The 18,259-nt window shown below is 41.5% G+C and overlaps 1 protein-coding gene across 1 annotated transcript in view; it reads left to right on the forward strand.

The window, feature by feature from the left end:
• Positions 1 to 18,259, forward strand: part of LOC112070668 (netrin-G1-like) — a gene marked incomplete at its 5' end in the record, with an annotated part of 53,512 nt that overhangs the window by 2,368 nt on the left and 32,885 nt on the right. The window contains 2 exons of the mRNA XM_024138094.2: positions 3,220 to 3,246; positions 6,430 to 6,474. Coding sequence (XP_023993862.1) covers positions 3,220 to 3,246; positions 6,430 to 6,474 — 72 coding nt within the window. The remainder of the gene's footprint in view (positions 1 to 3,219; positions 3,247 to 6,429; positions 6,475 to 18,259) is intronic.

Genomic DNA, 18,259 nt, shown 5'->3' on the forward strand with positions numbered 1-18,259 from the left:
GTACGAACTCGGTAGGGTTAGGAATGGGAGGGGGTTAGGAAGGTAGGTCTAGATGGTAGGTTAGAATGGTAGGGTTAGAATGGTAAGAGTTAGAAGGCGTAGAGCGTTAGAATTCTAGACCTAATATAAACTGTAGAATGGGTTTGATAGAACGTAATAGAACGTAGAATGTTTGATAGAACTGTAGAATGGGTTTAATAGAACTAATATAACTGTAGAATGGGTTGATAAAGAACAATATAACGTAGAATGGGTTTGATAGAACTAATATAACTGTAGAATGGGTTAATAGCAACTAATGTAACTGAGAAATGGGTTAATAGAACTAATATAAACTGTAGAAATGGGTTTAATAGAACTATATAAACGGTAGAATGGGTTTAATAAGAACTAATAGAACTGCTAGAATGGGTTTCACTAGAAACTAAGTAGAAACTGTAGAGAATGGGTTGTAATCAGAACGAATATCTAGAGCTGGGGGAGAATGGGTTTAATAGAACTAATAAAGAACTCGTAGCATGGGTATAATAGAACTAATAGACTGTAGAATGGGTTTGTATAGGAACTAATAGAACTGTAGAAAATGTGTTAATAGAACTTAATATAACTGTAGCAATGGGGTTTTGCATAAGAACATAGAAACTGTAGAATGGTTATAGAACTTAATATTAACTGGTAGAATGGGTTTTGATAGAACGTAACCTAGACTTGCTAGAAGGGGTTGATAGAGAAACTGGTTAGAATTGGGTGTTGATAGAACTAATAGAACTAGAGAATGCGGTTTGATACGAACTAATAGAACATCTAGAATGGGTGAATAGAACTAACATAACTGCCTAGAATGGGTCTTAATAGAACTAATAGACACTGTAGCAAATGGGTTTGATAGAACTGAATAGAACTGTACGAATGGTAAAGACTAATATTAACTGTGAGAAATGGGTTAATAGAACTAACTAGAACTGTTAGCAATGGGTTTGCACTAGAACTAATAGAACTGTAGAATGGGTTGGATAGAACTAGATAGAACTGTAAATGGTTTAATAGACTAAATAACTGTAGGAATGGGGTTGATAGAACTAATAGAGACTGTCGACATGGGTTGCATAGAACTAATAGAACTGTAGAATGGTTAACAGAATAAATAACTGTAGACAACTTGTTATGATATGAACTAATAGAACTGCTAGAATGGTTAATAAGAACTACTATACTGTAGAATGGTTGATAAGAACTACCTAGACCTGTAGACATGGGGTTTAGAACTGTAGAATGGCGTTTGACTAGAAGCAATACGAACTGTAGAAGGGTTAATAGGAACTAATATCAGATCGTAGAATGGTTTAATAGAACCAAAGAACTGTGAGAATGGGTTGATAGAACTAATAGAACTGATACGAATGGTTCAATAGATAACTTAAATTATAACTGGTGCAATGGTTTAATAGAAACTAATATTAACTTGTAGAATGGAGTTTAATAGAACTAATAGAAACTGCTATGAATGGGTTTGATAGAACTGTAGAATGGGGTTAATGGCACTCGTCAGTAGGGACCTAGTAGTTAGCGATGGGTAGTATGCCTACTTTTCTTTGTTTTCTTTTTTGAGATAGTATTCAGGGATTGTAGTAGGTGATAGGGCAGTAAATAAAGTGATTGTCGAGTAGCGGATCAGTAATATAGCCGATTAGGGATAGCTAGTAGGGATAGTACTGTTACCGTAGGGGATACGGGATAGCATTAGGGATAAGGAGTGTAGTATGTGATAGGGAGAGTAGTAGGGATAGTAGTATGGAAAGGGACTCAGTAATAGTGGTAGGGATAGTCCATAGGGACAGTAGCTAGAGCCTAGGGATATAGTCTAGCATTCGATAGGGCATAGTACGTAGCGAGTAGGGATTAGATTGATTACGGGACAGTAGTAGGGTAGGGATTGGTATATTCGATAACGCGACAGGTAGTAGAGCATAGGGACATAGACTAGGCGAGTGATCGGGATAGTAGATGAGGGGGAGTAGGAGATTTGCTAAGATTGGATAGGACAGCTAGTGAGAGATGGGGACGTAGTTTAGTCATTGATAAGTGGGATCCAGTAGTAGGGATTAGGATGTGTACGTATTGCTGTAGGGATCGAGTATTGCAAGAAAGTAGTAGTAGCATTGATAGGGATAGTAGTAGGATTATGGATTTTAGCTATTTGATAGGGGACTACGTTAGTAGGGATAGATCGTAGTATTCGATAGGGGACAGTAGTAGAGATCAGGATGTTAGCGCGAGGTTGACTCAGGGATAGACGTAAGATAGGTGATTTAGTATTGATAGACAGTAGTAGAGATAGGGATAGTAGCATTGATAGGGATAGTAGTAGGGATAGGGATTGTAGTATTGATAGGGACAGTAGTAGAGATAGGGATAGTAGTTTTAGGGGTAGTTTTAGGGATAGGGATAGTAGTAGGGATAGTTTTAGGGATAGGGATTGTAGTATTGATAGGGATAGTTGTAAGGATAGCGATAGTTGTAAGAATAGGGATATTAGTAGAGCTAGGGATAGTTTTAGTGCTATTTTACCAAACGTTAAAGCATTGTGTATGAAGTCCTAGCTTAGAAATGCAAGAAATCAGTTTTTCTAACCAATTCCAGAACAACTAAACTCTTCTGGCAGAGTTTAGTTGTTGACTTTGGCAGAAGACTGCAATTTCCTGCTTTCTTTGATTCTGTTGACTCTTTGCCATTTGAAAGCAGTGCTAGGCCCATCAACAAGGAAGACTTGGTGTTAGGCCCATCGGGAATGAGTACTTGGTGTTAGGCTCATGCAGTGTAGCGTCCCTGATTCACTGTCTCTGTCTGTTGGCCCACTGCTGCTAATCAGTGGACATTTTGCGGTGCCAAAAGCTGGAAAGTCTCTTACGATAAAAGCCAAGGGTTTGTGGTTGATTAATGCCAAACACGAAAGGAAGCTGTTGTAAGAATTGCTCAAAAACACATTTCAATCTCTTCTTCTATTATTTTTCATATATATATATATATATATATGTCTTTTTTATGTATCTTTGTGAATGAATCTCTGAAGATAAATGTTTTGTTTTGTTTTCTATTCTACTACAATATATTTTTAGGGGTAAAGATAAAAGCTGTGGACATTCTTTGATCATCTCTCTTTCTCTCTTTGTCTCCTTCCATCTATCTTTACCTCCTCTCTTACACTCTTCTTCTCCAAAGGTATCCATAGCAGTCATGGACCAGTGCGTAAGTAAAACAAAACATTTAAATAAATAAACCCGCGATAACAGGGCAACTGCATTGCAATTTCATTGTTGTTATTTAGGTGATGTGGAGAGGTGTAAATGCATTGGAGCTGTTAAATCAGCATTATACCGACCGTGTTATACCTACCAGCGCTATACCTGCACTGAGTCACATTAGTAATAATCCCATGTTGAATGATTTTCAATTTGAGTGTCTTTATTTTTATTTAGCCTACCCTTTCTCCTTCTGGACTTCTTACACGAGTTGGATGGGTGTGGCTTCGTGACAAGCGAGTGGGATGGGTGTGGCTTCGTGACAAGCGAGTGGGATGGGTGTGGCTTCGTGACAAGCGAGTGGGAATGGGGTGTGGCCTTCGTGACAAGCGAGTGGATGGGTGTGCTTCGTGACAAGCGAGTGGGATGGGTGTGGCTTCGTGACAAGCAGATGGGATGGTGTGGCTTCGTGACAAGGAGTGGATGGTGGGCATCGTCAAGAGATTGGGATGGGTGTGGCTTCGTGCACAAAGCGAGTGGGATGGGGTTGGGCTTCGTGACAAGCGTAGTGGATGGGTGTGGCTTCGTGACAAGCGAGTGGATGGGTGTGGCTTCGTGAACAAGAGAGTGCGGATGGGTGTGGCTTCGTGACAAGCGAGTGGGATGGGTGTGGCTTCGTGACAAGACGATTGGGATGGGTGTGGCTTCGTGAAAGCGAGTGGGATGGTGTGTGGCATCCGTGACAAGAGATTGGGATGGTGTGGCTTCCGTGACAAGCGAGGTGGGATGGGTGTGGCTTCGTGACAAGCGAGTGGGATGGGTGTGGCTTCGTGACAAGCGAGTGGGATGGTGTGGCTTCGTGACAAGAGAGTGGGATGGGTGTGGCTTCAACAAGCGAGTGGGATGGTTGTGGCTTCATGACAAGCGAGTGGGATGGGTGTGCTTTCGTGACAAGTCGAGTGGGATGGGTGTGCTTCGTTGACAGCGAGTGGGATGGTGTGGCTTAGTGACAAGCGAGTGGGATGGGTGTGGCTTCGTGACAAGCGAGTGGGATGGGTGTGGCTTCGTGACAAGCGAGTGGGATGAGTGTGGCTTCGTGACAAGCGAGTGGGATGGGTGTGGCTTCGTGACAAGAGAGTGGGATGGGTGTGGCTTCGTGACAAGCGAGTGGGATGGGTGTGGCTTCGTGACAAGCGAGTGGGATGGGTGTGGCTTCGTGACAAGCGAGTGGGATGGGTGTGGCTTAGTGACAAGCGAGTGGGATGGGTGTGGCTTCGTGACAAGCGAGTGGGATGGGTGTGGCTTTCGTGACAGCGAGTGGGATGGGTGTGGCTTCGTGACAAGCGAGTGGGATGGGTGGTGCTTAGGACAAGCGAGTGGGATGGTGTGGCTTCGTGACAAGCGCAGTGGGATGGGTGTGGCTTCGTGACAAGCGAGTGGATGAGTTTTGGTCTTGGGGCCTTCGTGAAAAGCGAGTGGGATGGGTGTGCTTGTGACAAGCGAGTTGGGATGGGTGGTGGCTTCGTGACAAGGCAGAGTGGGATGGGTGTGGCTTTCGTGACAAGCGAGTGGGATGAGTGTGGCTTCGTGACACACGAGTGGGATGGGTGTGCTTTTGTGACAAGCGAGTTGGGAACTGGGTGTGGCTTCGTGACAAGCGAGTGGGATGGGTGTGGCTTTGTGACAAGCGAGTGGGATGGGTGTGGCTTCGTGAGAATGACCACAACCGCTCACCAGCTCTTTATTTATTTTTTTGTAAAATATTTTCTTACCCCTTTTTCTCCCCAATTTCGTGGTACCAATTGGTAGTTACAGTTTTGTCTCATCGCTACAACTCCCGTACTGACTTGGGAGAGGCGAAGGTCGAGAGCTGTGCGTCTTCCGAAACACAACACAACCCAACCCAACCAAGCCGCACTGCTTCTTGACACAATGCCCAATTAACCCGGAAGCCGGCCGCACCAATGTGTCGGAGGAAACACTGTACACCTGGCGACTGTGTCATTGTGCACTGCGCCCGGCCCACCACAGGAGTCGCTAGCGCGCGATGGGACAAGAATAGCCCTGCCGGCCAAACCCTCCCCTAACACGGGTGACGCTGGGCCCATGCGTTTCCCGGTCACGGCCCGGCTTCGACAGAGCCTGGACTCTAACCCAAAATCTCTAGTGGCACAGTTAGCACTGTGATGCAGTGCCTTAGACCACTGTGACACTCAGGAGGCCTCAATTTGACAGCTCTAACTCAGTTCCACCTCCTACATGCCAAAGCACCAGCCATGCATGTGTCGGCTATCGCGGGTTAGCACTTGATCTGATTGAATCTAGGCATAAATTGGTTATTTTCACACACAGTGTAGGTTACACCTCGATGATGAACATCCTTTAGCTAGATCTGCTTCTGCTGCCGGTCAAAATGTCTTCTCACTCATGTTGCATGCAAGAAGTCATTACTACTTTGAGATCCAACTCCCTGAAGTACAAACCATTACCTATGTGCCTCATACAGATATAGGATCTTAATTTGATCACCCTGTTGTAGGAAAACCTTCCTGCAATGTAGGACATGTAACATTTGTAGTGAATTTGAGATTTAAAAAGGCTTGGCTGTGAAATTTCAAACTTGATTTTTTCTTATGAAAAATGTATCAACCTCTACAAAAATGTCCATGAATTATAATCCACATAATGATTTACTTTTCCTGTTGCTTCAGGATTATCTTCCTGCTGTAGCAAACTGGCTCAGATTAAGATCCTACATCTGGAGTTGGTATCACAATGGAATATGACTATCGAGTCTAGAGTATTTTGATGGAGATTACACACGCTGCTACCCAGTGTCCCTGACTCTCTATACAAGTCATGCATGTACATGTAGCATTATTAGAGCCTCATTTATACCTTGTGCTAACATGTGTCCCGTGTCCGGATAATGCCCACATTCTGATTCTGCCCACATTTACAGACAGATGTAAACGATTCAAAGACGCATTGTAAACTGATTTTTATAAATGTAAAGATCGGGATAAAAGCAGTGGGCGAAGGACGCATGTTAGTGGCAGGTATAAACGGGGCCAAGGACTTCAGTAAAAGACCTGCGCATGCTGTCTATGCACATTCAATAAATCCAGCATGAACTATCTGATAGCATGAAGTAACTGTCACTTATATGACCTCTCCCATCTTTACACAGATCGAGCTAATGCTTCATCTCTAGGTGTTGCAAACCGTAATCAAGGTAGGATAAAATCAACGTTTATTTGATTCTTACTAAACAAAAATTCAAGAATTGATATTTTTGCAATGCTGTCCCTTACAAACTGTGAACTTTAACTCTCTCTCTCACACACACACACACACACACACACACACTTACACACGTGTACACACACATATACACACCCACACACACACACAGTTACACACACTCCAGCTGATCTAATCCAGACCTCTGACGAGTCCCAGACATCCAATGATCACCTTCACCTCCACACCGCTCTTTCTCTCCTTCCCTCTATCTCTCACTCTCTCTCTCTCAATTCAATTCAATAAATGCTTTATTGGCATACATGGGTGGTTGCCACTGTTCCCAAATCAATGTATGTAAAGTATTAAATAAATTAACAATATAAATATATATATATCAACGAAAACAATTATACATGGAAAATAATACACATAAAAAGAGAAAGCAAAGAGCAACAATTGATGAATGAAATCTACAAGGACTCATGTGTAAAACACGGTGGGAGGTATTGTCTCTATTATATTATGACAGACCAGGACATAATCTGCAGCTAGATCTACTGTCTCTATTATATTATGACTGACTGTTGTTGGGGCTTCATATTTTAAATTGGGAAGGGGGTCCCAAACTTTGCTACCATATGGAAGGATTGGAGTTATGACATAGTCAAATAACTTAAGACAAATCATTTTTTCTCTCTCTTCTTCCCTCTCAATTTCAGTTCAATTCAAAAGGGCTTTATTTGTCTGGGAAACAGATGTTTACATTGCTAAAGCAAGTGAAATAAACAATAAACAAAAGTGAGAAGAAACAAATGTAATATCAACAAACTATTAGAAATAAATAGTAAACATAGCACTCAACAGTTTCAAAAAATATACAAAGTGTTATTTTATCAGTGTTTTAGTTGTCGTAGGAATAGAAGGGGAAGATAAATAAACAGAAGTATTGGTGGTGTTTACAATGTTGCTTGTCTTCCACTGGTTGCCCTTTTCTCATGGCAATGAGCCACACATCTTGCTGCTGTGATTGTACACTGTAGTATTTCACCTGACAGATATGGGAGTTTATCAATGTTGTTTGTTATCAAATTATTTGTGAGTCTGTGTGAAATATGTGTTTCTAATGTGCTATTATATTTGCCAGGAGGATAGGAAGTGTAGCTCAGTTTCCACATAATTTTGTGGACAGGTGACACACGTCCTGTCTTCTCTTGAGAGCCAGATCTGCCTATGGCAACCTCTCTCAACAGAGATCAAAGTTACTGGTAACTAACCCAAGATTTATCACAGCGTCAACAAGCAAGGAGGCGGAGCTAAAGTGTTTTCGCATGCATTTGCATATTTCCGATAGGTAATGCCTATTGTGTGAAGTGCCTGTGTGCAATAACTCAACTTGCCGTTCTAAACAAGGCTATTGTTTTTTTTACTTTGGCAAAGGTTCAAGTCTTCAAAACTTTGTCAACTCCGTTCGTAACAGATTCTAGTTTTGAGATACATACCCCCTGTGATGTGTCTGTGTTGCGCTTTTTGTCTGTGCTGCTGTGGGGTTTATGTAGATTGGTCTGCAGCTATCTGGGGCGGCAGGTAGCCCAGTGGTTAGAGTGTCGGGCCAGTAACCGAAAGGTTGCTAGATTGAATCCCCGAGCTGACAAGGTAAAAATCTGTCGTTCTGCCCCGGAACAAGGCAGTTCCTAGGCCATCATTGTAAATAAGAATTTGTTCTTACCTGACTTGCCTAGTTGAATAAAGGAAAATAAAATAAATATCTCTGCTTAATCGATATCTTCTACTATCTGTGTAGGAAGTGTTACAGCTGAACTCACTCCATACCTGTAACCCTCACAGCCCTGAGTAACAGGTTGTTACGTCAATCTAATTTAACATAATCATCAAAACTGTGTGTTGAAATATTAATTCTCAGGTAGAATCTACGTGGAAATTTCAACACAATTCATGTCATGTCATGTCGTGTTGTGAATACGTTGAACATGCAACATCAGATCCACATCACATTTTCATCATATTTTATATATTTTTTTGCATATTCTCAATGTTTAATCAACATCTGTCGTTCGTAATGTATTTTATCACTTTATGTTGAATTTCATATTTCATTAGACATATTTTATTTGACCATCAATGTTGATTGAATCAAAGTCATTGTTTCAACATCATGCCATCAACCTAAATAAAGAGATATTGAAATAAAATCTGATTCCGCAGTCCAACAACTCCTGCTTGAACAGGGACTCCTACTAATATATTAGAGGATGTACTTCAGTGAGAATGAGTCCTACCATCCAGATGCCTACATCTGTGTACGCTGCTTAGCTTTGGAAACAAGCTGTGTTGGTTTCTGCTGAGCTATCACGTCAACACGAGGATACTGATCAACTTCCATGCTCACGTGTGTCGCTATGCTCTACCTTAATAACATTGAATAGTTGAAAGTAACTCCTCTAACTTTAAAAAAAATAAAAAATATAAAAAATGAAAGTCAATTCGGAGTCAGGTTGGGTTTATGTTTACATGGATACCTGATTTGCATAAAGGACATCAATCCAACGTGTAGCTAGGTTTACTATCATTCATTCATGACTGATCTTTAGAAGTAGCTACCATTAGCCCTATAGCTGGGACGCCAAATTCATGATATTAATAATAAACGTTTACCTTTTGGATATTATCTTTTATAAGTATCTTATTCATAATGAGACAATATCCAAATGTAAATATTAAATTATATTCATCCTTAAGTGTCAATCTAAGTAACTTAATACATAAATTCCCATTCAAATTCCTCAGTTTAAGCTTGAGATACCTGTTTTGCATGGGCTGTGTCTCAATCCACTGTGTCCTCCTACGTCGGCCTTCCGCATCTGTCGGTGGAAAGTGGCTGAGCTACAGCTGTGTTTGTTAGACCATGAGGCATCCTGAAAATCGGCCTTCTCACAGAAATGTCTTTAGCGTCCGAACCGTTTGGGTTACAAACTAACATGACCCCACTGTGGAAATGGGGAGACTCTCCCGAACACAATGGTTTTCTCCTCACAAATGTCACGGGACTTATCTGAAGGTAACCCATACAAAGTAATGGAAATATGGAAGTAGTTTTGTGGCAACAAAAATAAAGGGTTTATATGTGTCCCAAAAAAAGAACAAATATTTCCTGAGCTTTCTTATACAGTTGAAGTCGGAAGTTTAAATACACTTAGAGTGTAGTCATTAACTTGTTTTTCAACCACTCCGTAGATTTCTTGTGGAGTAGTTGAACCACGCAGCCGTCATACCGCTCAGGAAGGAGACGTGTTCTGTCTCCTAGAGATGAACTTACTTTGGTGCGAAAAGTGCAAATCAATCCCAGAACAACAGCAAAGGACCTTGCTACCAAATACTAATTGAGTGTATGTAAACTTCTGACCCACTGGGAATGTGATGAAATAAATAAAAGCTGAAATAAATTATTCTCTCTACTATTATTCTGACATTTCACATTCTTAAAATAAAGTGGTGATCCTAAAACAGGGAATTTTTACTGGGATTAAATGTCAGGAATTGTGAAAACTAAATGTATTTGGCTATGGTGTGTAAACCTCAGACTTCAACTGTACTTTATTGTATACCATCTATTGCATCCTGCCTCTGCCGCTCTATCATTGCTCATCCATATATTTATATGTATATATTCTTTTTCCATTCCTTTACTTAGATTTGTGTGTATTAGGTATTTGTTGTGGAATTGTTAGATTACATGTTAGATATTACTGCACTGTCAGAACTAGAAGCACAAGCATTTCGTGACACTCACATTAACATCTGCTAACCATGTGTATGTGACCAATAACATTTGATTTGATATGGAGAAGACACCTCTGAAGAGGTAATACACAAGCATTTTGTCCCCAATAGACCTTAGTTTGATTGCTTGTTGGACTAATTCAATGTAGCTTTGGTTTATCATAACCAGTGGCGTAAATTCCACGCAGATGTTTTTCGCTCTGACAGAGTCTAGCGTTAACGGAACAGCTGACATTTCTACTGAAACAAGAAGGTTACTTGAGGGACACCTGCTCCAGTTTTACAACAAGTGATCAAGTTGTTTGATGAGATGAAGATGTCATTCTGATATTAAGCAGGATCTTCTCAAACTGCAACACAGGGTGGTATGTGTGAAGCTGGCATCTTGGGCTGATCACTAGGGGGTGCAGTAAGTATTTTTTTTGGTAATTCTCAGAGAAGAAGGGATTGATGTTCTGAAAAGATGCACAAACACCCAGAGAGTACAAATCTTTTGAGACTGAGCAGGGTATAGTCAGAGAAAAAGAGGGAGGCCCAACTCGGCGGAAAATCTGTCGTTGGCAGGATAGCAAAGTGGTCGGAGAGGAAGAGAGAGGCCCAACTTCATCCAGCATGTGGTGTTTTTTGTTGGTTATTTCGCCCAGCAAGCAAGGAGTTTTTTTTATGGAGGTCAATGAGTGTCGAATTTGGTCAACAAAAAAAAATGTATGGCTCATTTGCTACGTGAGGTTTATTTGATCTAATATACATTTTGTAATGCTTAAATTGTTATGAGTCTACTGACATAAGTAGGACACGTGACATCTTGTCAACTTTGAGAAAAAACACTTTATATCGGAGTTGTCTCAAGATGGCATAGCATTTATATGAGATGGATATTCATGGCATGAGGCTAGTTGAGGCTAGTTGCATAGCATCTCTCTCCATTGAATACAGGTGGTTTATGTCAACAAATCTCATTGAATATTCGTAAAAGGATTACAATAATGTGATGAATCCACCAATCCAAAGAAAAGATATGCGGGAGATAGACAGCCTGCCATGTCGCTTTGTGGACAACGACTCCCATTGGGCGGAGTCAGTATATCCATAATCTTTGGTATATTATGAACGCACTGGTTGAGCATCCAGAATTCATTGAGGAGTCAATAGATCTCTGTAGAGACTAAACCAGTGGATGATTATGTCAGTGCTGTCCTGTCTGAGTGGTGTCCTGTCTGAGTGGTGTCCTGTCTGAGTGGGGTCCTGCCTGAGTGGTGTCCTGTCTGAGTGGTGTCCTGTCTGAGTGGTGTCCTGTCTGAGTGGTGTCCTGTCTGAGTGGTGTCCTGCCTGAGTTGAAGGTGATTTCAGGTATCAATGTAAGATGGCGCCGGAGCAGAAGGCAGACGTTTGACGTGCCCACAACCGATTGTGTTTTTTACCTTTGTTTTTCTTTGTTTATTTGCGTTGTCTGTAACTCATTTTTTTACTCATTTTGTACATAATGTTGCCGCTACCGTCTCTTATGACCGAAAATAACTTCTAGACATCAGGACTGCGATTACTCATCACGGACTAGTAGAATCCTTTTTCTTCTTTCACGACTCTGACGAGCCCGAGGCGGAGGATATACGGCTCCCTCAGTAACAGGCCCCGACCCCAGTGATCTGCATGAAGAGGAGGCGGAGAAAGAGAGGCCGGAGAGCGGGCTGCCTTCTGAGAATTTGGAGGCGATCGAAATAAACCCCCAATTCACTCAATTGTGCTAGCAAACATGCAATCTTTGGACAATAAAATCGACAAGTTACGGGGAAGATTAAACTACCAACGGGACATTTAAAACTGTAACATCTTATGCTTCACGGAGTCGTGGCTGAAGGATGACAATATCAACAACATACAGATGGCTGGTTACACGCTGCACCGGCAGGATAGAACAGCGGCGTCTGGTAAGACAAGGGACGGCGGACTATGTATTTTTGTAAATAACAGCTGGTGCACTATATCTAAGGAAGTCTCGAGCTATTGCTCGCCTGAGGTAGAGTATCTCATGATAAGCTGTAGACCACACTACCTACCGAGAGAGTTCTCATCTGTATTCTTCATAACTGTTTTACATACCACCTCAGTCAGAGGTCGGTGCTAAGACAGCATTGAATGAGCTGTATTCCGCCATAAGCAAACAAGAAAATGCCAACCAAGACACTGCGCTCCTAGTAGCCGGGGACTTTAATGCAGGGAAATTTAAATCAGTTTTACCACATTTCTATCAGCATGTTAAATGTGCAACCAGAGGGGAAAGAAACTCTGGACCACCTTTACTCCACACACAGAGACGCATACAAAGCTCTCCCTCGCCCTCCATTTGGCAAATTTGACCATAATTCCATCCTCCTGATTCCTGCTTACAAGCAAATATTAAAGCAGGAAGCACCAGTGACTAGATCAATAAAAAAGTGGTCAGATGAACCAGATGCTAAGCTACAGGACTGTTTTGCTAGCACAGACTGGAATATGTTCCGGGATTCTTCTGAGGAGTGTACCACATCAGTCGTTGGCTTCATCAACAAGTGCATCGATGACGTCGTCCCCACAATGACCGTATGCACATAGCCCAACCAGAGCCTTGCATTACAGGCAACATCCACACTGAGCTAAAGGCTAGAGCTGCCACTTTCAAGGAGCGGGACTCTAACCCGAAAGCTTATAAGAAATCCCGCTATTTACTCCAACAAACCATCAACCAAGCAAAGGGTCAATACATGACTAAGATCGAGTCGTACTCCACCGGCTCTGACACTCGTCGGATGTGGCAGGGCGTGCAAACCATTACAGACTACAAAGGGAAGCACAGCCGAGAGCTGCCCAGTGACATGAGCCTACCAGACGATACCATACCCAAGAAGACTTGAGGCTATAATCACTGCCAAAGGTGTTTCAACAAAGTACTGATTAAAGGGTCTGTATTCTATTCTATGATATAAGTTTTTTATAACCCTATTTTTGCTTTTTCATTTGGGGGTAATGTGTGTAGATTGATGAGGGGGAAAAAACTATTGAATTTGTTTTAGAATCATTGGTAGTGTAGTGAAAAAATTGTGAAACTGAGCTGAAATCCATCTGGATTTCCAAGCTAGGGTGTATGGGCTTGGGAGGTTAACTTTGGCATGTTGTATGATTTGGGTTTAAAGTTTGGTAATGTGTTAAGTCTTCTTCCACTTCAATAAAACTTAAGCATGACAAAAGACAGTTGGATGTGATTTTATTTACACTTGCATGTTTATTTTCACACAAAGTTCTACCCTAGCCCCCACCAACATATACCCCAAAGCACCAGAAAACCACTGCTACCAAGAAGCAAAAGGCTAAAATGACGACGAGGACGACCCTTCACAATGTAAGCCAACCCCTTATTCTCATCTTGATTAATGTATTTGGAAAGGTAGTATACCAAGAATTGCCATGATGTTGTCAATTATTTTACTGCAGAGAATCTTGAGCCTTCATGATCCAGCGATAAGTCATGTGGGAGACCGAGGTCTTCAGGTGAGAGATCTCCTCACCAAAGCCCTGCAAAGAGTCAGACCCTTTTCCTTTGCCGGAAGCAATTATGACATTTCTTTTGAAACCATGTTTATGTTTTTTTATTTGAATGAAATTAGACTTTTTTTTATATTTGGAAGTGTACAAATGTAAAACGACTTTGTTTGAGAATTTCCCAAAATAATCCTGACCTTTTTTAAAGGACAGTTGCCCGAGTCCAGTTTAGAACGCCAACCTGAACGAGACGGAGGAAGAGTTACTAAAGATGGAAGAGTAGCTTAAATCAATGATTTTCAAAAATACATGGTGAGAAATTATGTTTTTTCATTGAGTTGAATGACGTTATTTTTCCATGTAGTACTGGATGTATAATGCCTTAGTGTCCTTTTTGTAAAGTTACAGATATCTCAAAGCTTGGGAGAAAGACATCCTGGACCGGGTGAACAGTATCATATTTTTTTCCACTTTTAAAGTAGTCAGTGATGTGTTGCTTTTAAAGTACATATTTAGTGTTCTATACAGAACCCTGACAAACGGCCTTGTGTTCCATGCAGAACCCTGACAAACGGCCTCGTGTTCCATGCAGAACCCTGACAAACGGCCTCGTGTTCCATGCAGAACCCTGAAAAATGGCCTCGGGTTCTATGCAGAACCCTGATGAACGGCCTCATGCCAACCATGACTATGAAGGGAAGCAAAAGGGAAGAGGACCTTTGACTCCAACCATACAATATACAATACAATACAATACAGTGCCACTGACACGGCCCGCTACCAAAACCTGCGGGCTCTCCTTCACTGCAGCCGAGGTGAGTAAAACATTTAAACGTGTTAACCCTCGCAAGGCTGCAGGCCCAGACGGCATTCCCAGCCGCGTCCTCAGAGCATGCGCAACCAGTCCTGTTGTTACACAATCAATCATATCCTTATCCCAGTCTGCTGTTCCCACATGCTTCAAGAGGGCCACCATTGTTCCTTTCCCAAAAAGCTAAGGTAACTGAGCTAAACGACTACCGCCCCGTAGCACTCACTTCCGTCATCATTAAGTGCTTGAGAGACTAGTCAAGGACCATATCACCTCCACCCTTACCGGACACCCTAGACCCACTCCAATTTGCTTACCGACCCAATAGGTCCACAGACGACGCAATCCAACCACACTGCACACTGCCCTAACCCATCTGGACAAGAGGAATACCTATGTGAAAATGCTGTTCATCGATTACAGCTCAGCATTTAACACCATAGTACCCTCCAAACTCGTCATCAAGCTCGAGACCCTGGGTCTCGACCCGCCCTTGCAACTGGGTCCTGGACTTCCTGACGGCCGCCCCAGGTGTGTGAGGTAGTAACAACATCTCCACCCCGCTGCCTCAACACTGGGGCCCCACAAGTGCGTTCTGAGCCCTCTCCTGTACTCCTGTTCACCCACGACTGCTCGCATGCACGCCTCCAACTCAATCATCAATTTGCGGATGACACTACAGTGGTAGGCTTGATTACCAACAACGACGAGACGGCCTACAGGGAGAGTGAGGGCCTCGGAGTTGGTGTCAGGAAAATAACCTCACACTCAACGTCAACAAAACAAGGAGATGATTGTGGACTTCAGGAAACAGCAGAGGGAGCACCCCCCTATCCACATCACGGGTCAGTAGTGGAGAAGGTGAAAGTTTTAACTTCCTCGGTGTACACATCAGGACAAACTGAATTGTCACCCACACAGACAGCGTTGAAGAAGGCAGCAGCGCCTCTTCAAACTCAGGAGGCTGAAGAAATTCGGCTTGTCACCAAAAAGCACTCACAAACTTCTACAGGAGCACAATCAGACATCTGTCGGGCTATCACCGCCCTGTTGTAGCAAACTGCTCACGCCCACAACCGTAAGCTGTCCAGGAGGTAAGTGAGCGTCGCAAACGCATCACCGGAGGCAAACTCCTGCCCCAGACCACCTACACCACCCGATGTCACAGGAGGCCATAAAGATCACTCAAGGACAACAACCACCAAGCACTGCCTGTTCACCCCGCTATCATCCGAAGGCGAGGTCAGTACAGGTGCATCAAAGCAGGGACCGAGAGACTGAAAAACAGCTTCTATCTCAAGGCCATCAGACTGTTAAACAGCCACCACTAACATTTACGGCGCCCCAACATACTGACTCAACTCCACCCACTTAAAATGGATTGATGAAATTATGTAAAAATGTACCACTAGCCACTTTAAACAATGCCACTTAATATAATGTTTACACACCCTACATTACCCATCTCATATGTATATGTATATACTGTACTCTATATCATCTACTGCATCTTGCCATCTTTATGTAATACATGTACACTAGCCACTTTAAACTATGCCACTTTATGTTTACATACCCTACAGTACTCAATCTCATATGTATATACCTACTCTATACCATCTACTGCATCTTGCCTATGCCGTTCTGTACCATCACTCATTCATATATCTTTAATGTACATATTCTCTATCCCTTTACACTTGTTGTTATAAGGTAGTAGTTTGGAATTGTTAGGTAGATTACTTTTTTATTACTGCATTGTCGGAACTAGAACACAAGCATTTCGCTACACCGCATAACATCTGCTAAGCAGTGTATGTGACTAATAAAATTTGATTGATTTGATTTGATTTGATTTGAAGTAAAAGGGAGTCAAAATATGATATTTGACATTGAATACCTTCTCCAGATAATATTTGACATGTGAATACCTTCTCCAGATAATCATTTGACATGAATACCTTCTCCAGATAATTTACTGCGAAGTACCTTCTCCAATAATATTTGACATATAATACTTCTCCAGATAATACTTTGACATGTGAATACCTCTCCATATAAATTGACATAGTGAATACTTCTCCAGATAATTTTGACATTGCGAAATTCTCTCATATGTAACCTTCTCCAGATATATTTGACATTTGAATACCTTCTCCAGATAATATTTGACATGTGAATACCTTCTCCAGATAATATTTGACATGTGAATATTCTCAGAAATTCACATTGAACTTCCTCAATATTTGACTATGAATACTTCTCCAGATAATATTTGACATGTGAATACCTTCTCCAGATATATTGACATGTGAATACTTCTCCCAGATAATATTTGACATGTGATACCTTCTTCTAGATAAATATTATATGGTGAATACCTTCTCCAGATAATATTTGACATGTGAATACCTTCTCCAGATAATATTTCACATGTGAATACATTCTCTAGATAATATTTCACATGTGAATACCTTCTCCAGATAATATTTGTTTTCTCCCTTTTACAGCAGGTGTGAGTCTTGGCGAATCAAAGGCTAGAGGCAGAAATACTACAACCCGCCTGTAATGTGCTCCTGACTGCAAGGGGGGCAGTGGGAGGGCCAATGAGCAAGGGGATGAAAGATGTCTTAAGAAGTTAAAAGCATCAAAGCCTGTTCCGACACTACTTTCTTTTGGTTTATTGTAAATCTAATTTGTGTTTCCAGAAGCCTATGCCAGAAATGCATTTTTTGGCTTGTTTTATTTGAAAAATTGGCTTGTACATCTATTTTGTGGTGCAATACAATTTAATCTTCCTTTTTAACATTGACTGTGGTTTACACAATGCTGTTTGAAGTTACTGCTCTCATTGAATGACAATAGCCAATAGTACTAAAATCTAATTGTATTTGTCACATACACATGGTTAGCAGATGTTAATGCGAGTGTAGCGAAATGCTTGTGCTTCTAGTTCCGACAATGCAGTAATATCTAACAAGTAATCTAACAACTACCTAATACACACAAATATAAAGGGGTAAATGAGAATATGTACAGTAAATGTAAGTATAAGGATGAGCGATGGCCGAGCGGCATAGGCAAGGTGCAAGAGATGGTATAAGATATAGGATATGAGTAATGTAAGATATGTAAACATTATTAAAGTGGCATTATTTAGAGTGCATTGTATAAAGTGACTAGTGATCCATTTATTAAAGTGGCCAGTGATTGGGTATCAATGTTGGCAGCAGCCTCTCTGAGTTAGTGATTGGTTTAGCAGTCTGATGGCCTTGAGATAGAAGCTGTTTTGAAGTATTTCTGTTTTGTAGTATAGACACTAAGTCTGGAAGATGCATTTTGACCATGTGTAGAATTGTATTCTATATATCAGGGTGTTGTGTTCTATATATCAGGGTGTTGTGTTCTATATATCAGGGTGTTGTGTTCTATATATCAGGGTGTTGTGTTCTATAATATCAGGGTGTTGTGTTCTATATATCAGGGTGTTGTGTTCTATTATCAGGGTGTTGTGTTCTATATCAGGGTGTTGTGTTCTATATATCAGGGTGTTGTGTTCTATATATCAGGTGTTGTGTTCTTATATCAGGGTTGTTGTGTTCTATATATCAGGGTGTTGTGTCTATATATCAGGGTGTTGTGTTATATA

This window comes from Salvelinus sp. IW2-2015, unplaced genomic scaffold (genome assembly GCF_002910315.2).
Source record: "Salvelinus sp. IW2-2015 unplaced genomic scaffold, ASM291031v2 Un_scaffold1385, whole genome shotgun sequence".
NCBI lineage: Eukaryota > Metazoa > Chordata > Actinopteri > Salmoniformes > Salmonidae > Salvelinus > Salvelinus sp. IW2-2015.